The sequence below is a fragment of the Pezoporus wallicus genome, unplaced genomic scaffold, assembly GCF_028554395.1.
Source record: "Pezoporus wallicus isolate ANWC-B61680 ecotype Strahan unplaced genomic scaffold, APGP_CSIRO_Pwel_v1 contig_7819, whole genome shotgun sequence".
NCBI lineage: Eukaryota > Metazoa > Chordata > Aves > Psittaciformes > Psittacidae > Pezoporus > Pezoporus wallicus.
In genome coordinates this window covers 272,917-281,925 of record NW_026642241.1, presented here as the reverse complement: position 1 = coordinate 281,925, position 9,009 = coordinate 272,917, and the positions used below count along the sequence as shown (strand labels likewise).

The following is a 9,009-nucleotide window of genomic DNA, read 5'->3' as shown; positions in this document are numbered from 1 at the left end:
TTCTTCCCTCAGGGGGCTCACTGTCAGGTGAGCATTAACAGCCACTGAGGGCTGCAGTGGGCTCCTTTTTCGTGGTGGTGGGCTTTTCGTGTTGATGTTCTGTAAAATAAATGCCCCGTTTGCGTTTCCCTCAGTGGGCACCTGTGTTCACGTTGGGCGGTGGCGGTTGTTGGGACCCTGTTTGTTCAGACTATGCACAGTTGTTCTGAAAGTGCAATAAAAGCATTTGTTCTATGTTAGAATGAAAACACTTCCTTTGTGGTCTCACTCCACTCTGGTGTTGCAGGGCACGGGCTCATCTTGGGTCCCCGGGAGGCCACCGGGCCAGGCGTTTCCTGTGCTTTAGCCAAAGCCCATCTGTGTTTGGCACCTCTGAGCAGGCGTGCAGAGGAGTGGGTCCTGAGGAAGTGCCTGTGTTCACTGTCAGTGCCAGAATCTCTCCCGAGCCCTGAATCTCTCTGAGCCCTTTCCCACTGCAAGCTCCACTGCAGGAGCCCAGGGGCTTTTGGAAGAAGGAGCCTGCACTTAAATGAGTAAAGAGGAGGGACAGTAGCTCCCTTCCTGCAGCCAAAACCTGCGTTTTCTTCATTAATGGGAACTGAAACATTTAATTAATTACCTATTGAGCTGACACCATGCCCCTGTGTTGTAATGACACCCTTCTACCTGCTGCTGCTGGCTCTGCTCTGACCAAGCATGAATTTCTTGACAGCAGCACGGGAGGGGGAGGGAGACCCAGAGAGACACACGCAGGGGTGAGTTTTTATCCCAGCACATTGGACACATGTCCCCAGGACTCATTCCTAGCACCAAACTCATTGTAATGAGCACAGCTCTCGGAAGGGATTGTCAACGTGGTCCCACCCTGCTGCTGGTGTGCTGCTCCCTGTTGTTCAGGAGTAAATGGCTCCCGGGGGATAATCCTGCATCCTCCTGGTGGTTTTACATGAGGCAGAAGTGCCATTACCTGCAGGGATTGTTGGGGCCCCGACAGCCAGGCCTGTGTTGGGCCCTGGGATGCTGCAGAGCTGCTGCTGCTTTCTCTGCTTTATCCCCATTTGCGGTGATGGAGAGCAGAGGGAGGAGACCTCCAACCTGCTTCTCAGGGGGCTTTGGCTGCAGCAGGTGAGAATGTGATGCCTTGCTTGTCCCTCCCAGCCAGCAGCCTTGTCATTTCTAGACAGCGTTTGCAACGCCGTGTGTCATTGCAATACACAGGCGGTAGGATGTGGTCTGGGGAGAGAATCTGGTTCTTCCGACCCTCCCAAGATAATGGCTTTGCCCCGTTCTCTGTGGTGCTGCAGGAAGTGAAATGTTCACGTACCCGAAGCCTGCTTTAAAACACAAAGCAGCAAAGGCTTCCCAGGAGCACAGGTCAGTGCCTGGCAAGTCACGACGCTTGGGTTGAGCTGGAGCCATGGGGTGTGCAGGTCTTTGCACAGCACGCTCCCATCTCTTGTTCTTCCTCCCTTGATCCCTTGCTCTTCCTCAGGCACCCGCCTCTCCCACCCTTGGCTTGCCGGCCAGCCCCAGGCCCAGGCAGCATGAGTATCACCGGGGGATGATCCCTCTCCTCTGGCTCCTTTCTCTCCTCTCTGAACAAAGTGCGGGTTTCGAAAGGGACCTGGTGTAGGAGAGAGGACTTTGCTTCCCACAGGAATGCCGGTGTCGGTCGGGGGCTTCCTTTGGAGCAGTCACGCGCCTGCGGAGCTGAGCTGCAGGGATTAAGCCAGCAGTGAACTCGGGTTTTAACCAGTGCTGTAGCAGGGGGCTGGCCGCTGTCGGGATGCCGGGTGTTAGTCCAGGCTGATGGTCCATGCTGCTGGTCGCCCAGGGGCGTGCGAGCAGGCTTTAGTTTTACAGCTGGATCAGGAAAAGGTGGAAGAAACAGTTTAGGGGACCCACCAAACACCCTCTCAGCTCTTTGCACAGGTAATGGATGCAGCTGAGGAGCTTCCTACAGAGGGTCTGTGGCACACTGAGAGCTTTATGTCTTAGCCCTGAGAAGACGAGGCTACTGCAGGGGATGCAGCCACTGGTGTCCTGCTCTGCAGCAGGAGCCGTCTCTGGTACCACCTCATCTCTTGTTTTCCCTCTCCCCTTGTTTTCCACCTTTCCCTCTTCAACGCCCACCCCCAAGTCTTTTCTGGACAGACCAAACAGCACTGCCCCTTGCAGCTCCCATCCTCCATCCACACTCGTGCTGTGCCTCATGCAAGATGCAGCCGTATGCTCAGAGTACAGAAACACGCTGCTGGCAACTGTGATAATTTATTGTGGGTACATCACAGTGATACAGACACGCACGGAGTGAGATGCTACTCCGGAGCGTAGCAATTGACCACAACGGACTTGGCAACGGGGGTCTAGCAAGGGGTGCTACTGCTGCCTCAGCCACAAGTGGCTCTGCTCCGGTGTCACTGCTGCTGCTCTGCCCCTGCCTTGCTGCCTGCTCGATGCCCTTGCTCCTTTGGAAAGGAAACGCAAAGCAGGTGCGCAGAGGGAGGGAAAGCCCGGCCACAGCAGTCAGTAGATCACCTCCAGAGCCAGCCGGAGCCCCTAAATGACCAGGTCTGCGGGCTTGGGGAGGGGGTGATGGCCCGCGGCGGGGGGCTGCTGGTGGCAGGCGGGGACCGGCGGCGTCGAGGCCCTCGTGGTGCGGGCGCTGCAGGCGAGGAGGAGCCCGCCGGCAGCGAGGAAGGCTCCGGCGAACCAGCCCAGGAACGTGGCCTCCCCGAACTCCCAGCGGGGCACGATGTCGGGGACGGTGCTGTCCCAGAAGTCGAGGACGGTGTTGTAGGCGACCCAGGACACCGGAGCCAGCGTGGCCATCCCGGCCGTGCCGAACGTCGCTCCGCCGGCGAGCAGGAGCCGCCGCTTTAGCCGGGGCTTGTCCTCGCAGGGGGTCCATCCCTCCAGCCCCGGCGCGGCCAGGAGGGCCCCCAGCAGCCCCAGCCCGTTGGAGAGGCACATCAGGAGGCGGGAGACGCGCAGCTCTGGGGACAGCGCCAGGAAGGAGCCGTGGGCCCGGCACTCGACCACCCCCTCCTCGCGGGCGATGCAGACCTGCCAGAGCCCCATGGTCCACACCTCCAGCTCGTTCAGGTCCAGGTTGAGGCTCTTCCAGAGCGGCACGAAGGTGGTGACACAGGAGGAGACCCACCCGAGCAGCGCCAGCAGCATCCCCCCCGCCTGCGCCTTCGCCCGCCAGCTCCCGGCCATGCTCCCGCCGGCCGCTGAGTGCGCGCCGGGCCGGGTGAAGCCGCCCTGAGCGGCGGCCCTGGGCATTAACGCTTGTGGAGCAGCGCCGGCCGCGTCTGCAGCCCGGGGCGGCCGATTCAAGCCTGTTCCTCCGCCGCCGGGGTGTGGCCACCGTCATCTTCCAGCCGCCCTCGGCTTCCCCGCGCTCCGCAGGCGAAGCCGGGCTCGTCCCGCCGTGGTGCCGCGCCGGGCCGGGAGGGTTGAGCCAAGGCGCGCAAATCCGCGGCCACCCGGAGCCTTGGCAGGGACGGAGCCTCGGGGCAGCGCAGCTCCGGGAGGGGCCCCGAGGTGGGATGCGGGCAGCAGAGAGCCGGCGCCAGGCTCCTGTCAGAGGCATCGACCCTCACTCGCTCGTTAAATTAATCCGAAAAGGAGCCTCCGAGAGCTGCGCTGAGGACGCAGGGAGGGGGAGGCTTTGCCCGCTGCTCGCAGATGGGCACCGACGGCCCAGTCCTGCACCCTGACCCCCACCAGGGACATGGCACCTGGTGCCAGATGTGGGGGAGTGCTGCCCTGGGAGAAGGTGCCCGAAACGTGGATGGGGAAAGGATGGGCAGCACCGCCAGGAAAATCCCAACTTCAGCTCCCACCCGCCCCCTCCATGTCCGTCCCTGGGGTCCCGCGGCAGATTCATCTTCTCCGGGAGATTAGTGACTAATCCTCCATCATCTGCCGTCTTTCTTATCAACGGGATACTGAGGCCCATCCTGGAAATTACCAAGTCCTGCTGGTGCCAGGGTCCAGCCCCAGTGAGCACCGGGGCGGGACTTCTCAAGGGGCTCCCAAAAGGAGGGGGTGGGGAAGCATGGACCACTCAGGAGAGGGGGGATGTTTTCCAGCCCTTGCTGACCATCCCATCCCCAAGAGCGGAAGGGAAGCATCATCCTGAGAGCAGGGAAATCCACTGGGAAACCCCTCCTGCTCCATCCGCCTGGCTTTGGGGCGCCTGCTCCTTCTGATTAAATCGTCTCAAGGTAATTGTGCCTGTCGTTGAGACAGATTAACGGGCCACCTTCTGCTGCTGGAGCGGGATTGGCAGCCGCCGCCGAGCTCCCAGTGCTTCCCTCCCACTGGCCACGGCAGAGGATTCCCATCCTCAACCGGTGGGAAGATGCCCGGTGGCTGCCAGGGCAGAGCGGGAGCCACCACCCGAGATCAGGGTCTGCCGGCGCGGCGGCCACCCCGCATGGACACGAGGTGGGTGCCCCTCACCCAGGGGTCTGCGCAGGGCTGGGGGCAGGAGGTGCATCCGGAGGCTGACGTCCTCCATCGCCGCGATGAGGACACTGGGCCTGCTGCTTGGCAGAGGCGAGGGGATGCTGGGAGGAGGCAGCGTGTCCGTGTGGCTCATCCCTGCGGCTCGCTGCTCTCCAGGTTGTGTGCCAGGAACGTGACCTCCAATCGCAACCCCCGTGGGGACCCGGCTGGACTCAGCCTGTCCTGGGGAGCGCAGCAGTGGGGTCTGTGTCTCCACCATGGGCTGCCCTTCCTCCTGCCCCTGCTTGCAGCTCATCAGAGAGCTGGCAAGTACAGGCAGGGTGAGGGGCACCCATGGAGCTTGGCTGTGGGTGCTCTCCCGGACCTTGCCCACTGCCGGGGCTGCTCCCCGCGGAGGCGGGCGCCTCCTTGTCGGCCTCTGCAATGCAATTACAGCCCCTAATGGGCTTAGCCACCTGCTGCCAGCCCGTGGCCACCCCGGCACTGCTCCATGGCTGGCACATACGCTGCCGGGCAAGGGCAGCCACAGCAGACCCTGCCCCTTGGAGAGGCACCTTCCATGTCCACAATAACCCTCTGCTTTCTGTGCTCCATAGCAGGACCCTGTGCCCAGCCCGGGGCTGAGCCCCGGCCCCAGCCCCACCATGGTGTTCCCCTGCACCCACAACAGCATTGGCAGCGGCCGGCCAGCACTCGAGGAGCCCCGCGGCCGCAGCAACTCCATCCCCGCGGCACAGACCCCCACAGCCAAGCACATGCTGGCCTACCTGCCGCGGCCACCCACCGACACCAGCCGCTATGGCACCTTCCCCCAGAAGGTATGGATCGGATTGCACTGGGGCTCTGGGGCATCCTCCGGGCAGGATGCCACCGCAGTGCTGCCCGAGGTCATTGCTCACCAATGGGCTCCTTTCCCCCCTTGCAGCCTGATCCCCCGGCTGCCCCCAGTGCTCTACCAGAGGACAGCTGCCCGCAAGCGGCCGCCACTGCCAAGAGAAGCGTCCTGATGCCAAACTACCCATCCCCACCCCGCCACAGCAGCATCACCCCCAGTGAGCCGTTCCTTCTGCGGAGCCACGGCAGCGTGGCCGCCCCACATCATCCCGGTGACCTGCCCTGCTGCCCACCAGCCGCCGCGCAGGAGAGCGGTGCCCACTGGTGCCCGCTGCACGCCCTGAGCGTGGCCAACATCCCCAGCTCGGTGCGCGGCAGGATCCCTGCCCGCAGCGGTGCCGCCACCACCGTGCCCACCGCCGAGGGGCTGCCGGGCCGGCGCCGCAGGCTGCTGGAGGAGGATGGCCCCGTGCTCCAGGCTGGGAAGCGGCAGCGGCAGCGCTATGTGACGAAGGTGGGCAAGTGCCAGGTGAACCTGGGAAATATCCAGGAGAAGAAGCGGTTCCTCTCGGACATCTTCACCACCATCGTGGACCTCAAGTACCGCTGGTTCCTCTTCGTCTTCATGATGTGCTACATCGTCACCTGGGTGGCGTTTGGCACCATCTACTTCCTTGACGCCTGGGTGCGGGGTGACGTCGGGCACCGGGGCGATCCCGAGTGGCCAGCGTGCATTGAGAACATCGACGGCTTCGTGTCCGCCTTGCTCTTCTCGGTGGAAAGCCAGCGCACCATCGGCTATGGCTCCCGGATGGTGACTGCCAACTGCGCTGAGGGCGTCATCCTGCTGATGGCACAGTCCATCGTGGGCTCCATGATCGACGCCCTCATGGTGGGCTGCATGTTCGTCAAGATCTCCCGGCCCAAGAAGCGCGCCCAGACCCTCATCTTCAGCAAGAACTGCGTCATCTCCCGGCGGGACGAGCAGCTCTGCCTCATGTTCCGTGTCGGGGACCTGCGGGACAGCCACATGGTGGACGCCAAGATCCGGGCCAAGCTCATCAAGTCCCGGCAGACGGCTGAGGGAGAGTTCATCCCCCTGGAGCAGTCGGAGCTGAACCTGGGCTATGACACGGGTGAGGACCGCCTGTTCTTGGTGGAGCCGCAGATCATCTGCCACGTCATCAACCACCGCAGCCCCTTCTGGGACATGTCGGCCGAGTCGCTGCGCCGCGAGCAGTTTGAGATTATCATCATCCTCGAGGGCATCGTGGAAGCCACAGGTGGGTCTGTGGGGTCAGGGAGGAAACCTGGGCTTGGGGTTGGCATCCCCCTGGCAGTGGGTGACCCAGGGCTGGAGACCCCTCATGGGGCAGTGGGCGGCTCGTTGGGGCACCCTGGCACTGAGGTGTTGCCTCACCCTAGGGATGACGTGCCAAGCCCGCACCTCGTACACGGAGGATGAGATCCTCTGGGGGTACCGCTTCGAGCCCTGCATGTCCCTGGAGAAAGGTGCCTTCCAGGTGGACTACAGCCGCTTCGAGATGACCTTTGAAGTGCAGACACCGGCGGCCAGCGCCAAGGAGCTGCACGAGCTGAAGGAGCTGGAGCAGCAGGAGCACTCCACACTCAGCCTCTACTGGGACCACCTCCTGCAGCCCTGCGCCCTGCCGGGGCCCGCGGAGGGTGCTCTGCCAGGGCTGAGCATCCCCGGGAGCCAGGACGAGCTGCTGGAGAAGGGGGGCAGTGCCTGAGCCATGCCCGGTGGGTGCCCAGCACCGACAGTGCCATCCATAGCCCACCCTCGCCCCTGGGGCACAAAGCAGGACAGCGGGTGATGGAGGGGTGATGGACTGGTGATGAACGGGTGATGGACCAGTGATGGACAGGTGATGGACAGGTGATGGATATCTCCACATTAAACCCTACCCACCAATAAATGAGCTCTGGGTGTGTGCTGTGTTGGTGGGGCTGGTCACACCCGCAGTGTGTGACCATGCACAGGATGAGACCCCACACGGGGCTCCAGAACCCCATCATTGCCCCATGGACCCGGACATTGCCCCACAGCACCCCCCTCCCACGGTACCCTCCAGGCCCTCATCCCCATCATGGAACTGTCACAGCTGGGGGGGGGGGGCGAGGCTGGGGCACAGCCCGATGGGCTGAAATCAATGGAGTTCATCAGTTAATGGGGTGGGCCTGTGCAACCCTCATGGGGTCCTGCACCTGGAGGGTCCTGTGCCTGGTTCAGGGCAATCCCCAGCACAGACACAGGCTGGAGCTCTGCTCTGCTGAGGGAGCCTCCATACACACACCCCCACACACACACCCCAGTCCTGCATCCAGCTTTGGGGGCAGCAACCTCAGAGCAGCTCCAGTGCCCAAAGGGGCTACAGGAAACCTGGAGAGGGGCTTTGGGTAGGGATAGGCCAAGGGGAATGGCTTTAACCTGCCAGAGGGGAGACTGAGATGAGCTCTTAGGCAGAAGCTCTTCCCTGTGAGGGTGCTGAGGCGCTGGCACAGGGTGCCCAGAGAAGCTGTGGCTGCCCCATCCCTGGCAGTGCTCAAGGCCAGGTTGGACACAGGGGCTTGGAGCAAGCTGCTCCAGTGGAAGAGGTCACTGCCCGTGGCAGGGGTTGGAACTGGATGAGCTTTAAGGTCCCTTCAACCCAACCCAGTCTGTGCTGAATCAGTGCAGTGAAGCTGCTGCACGGACACACACACGCACACCCATGCGCACACACATGCACACGCACACACACACATGCGTGCACACACATGCATACACGCACACGCACACACACGCACACACACGCACACACAGACACACACACGCTCACACATATGTGCACACACACATGTGCACACACACGCGCGCATACACGCACACACCCACGTGCCCACACGTACACATACACACGCGCGCACAGACACATACACGCGCACACGCGCACACATACGTGCACACACACGCACACACGCACGCACACGCACACACACGCACACACACACACACGCGTGCACACATACGTGCACACACACGCACACACGCACGCACACACACGCATGCACACACACAGACACATACGTGCGCACACACGCGCACACACACGCACACACGCACACACGCACGCACACACACGCGCACACACACGCAGACACATGCACACACACGCAGACACACACACACAAAGACACACAGGCACGCACACACGCACGCACACACTCATGCACACACACATGCACGCGCACACACACACGCACGCACACACACACACACAAACACGCACGCGCACACGCACGCACACACATTGCGGCTCAATCTCAAGCCCACATCCTTTCAAACAGCAAAGCCTATACCTAAGACCATGGTGTCTTTTTTACCCTCTTTATGCGCTGCAAACAGGCGATCAGATAACCAAAGGACCGCTATGCATATTGATGGCGTCTAAAGGCTTAATTTGCACGTTAAGTAGACATCATTAATATGCAAATGACCCTGGCTGCACCAATAGCCGCTGCAATCTCTGTTCCTCCGCAGAGGCTCGCGTCCCGCAGCCCCAAGCTCGCTCCGTTACCGGAGGAGCCGCGGGTCCGGGTCCCCCCGCTCCGTGTCATCGGCCCTCCACGCTGCCAGGGGGCAGTGCCTCCCGCCGCCACCCTCCGTGCGCCACTCCAGCCGCTCCTCAATAG

The 9,009-nt window shown here is 62.3% G+C and overlaps 3 protein-coding genes across 3 annotated transcripts in view; 2 read left to right on the top strand and 1 right to left on the bottom strand.

Moving 5' to 3' along the window:
- The window catches only part of UBE4A (ubiquitination factor E4A), a 130,506-nt gene that overhangs the window by 112,543 nt on the left and 8,954 nt on the right, over positions 1-9,009 (top strand). The gene's annotated exons all lie outside the window — the stretch shown is intronic.
- On the bottom strand, positions 2,287-3,314 carry CLDN25 (claudin 25). The gene has a single exon (XM_057428268.1). It carries the CDS (start codon positions 3,286-3,288, stop codon positions 2,560-2,562), a length of 729 nt encoding a protein of 242 aa, XP_057284251.1. The 5' UTR covers positions 3,289-3,314; the 3' UTR covers positions 2,287-2,559.
- Positions 4,902-7,067, top strand: LOC130609385 (G protein-activated inward rectifier potassium channel 4-like). Its single transcript, XM_057428299.1, has 3 exons — positions 4,902-5,297; positions 5,405-6,596; positions 6,739-7,067. Exons 1-3 carry the CDS (start codon positions 5,124-5,126, stop codon positions 7,065-7,067), a joined length of 1,695 nt encoding a protein of 564 aa, XP_057284282.1. The 5' UTR covers positions 4,902-5,123.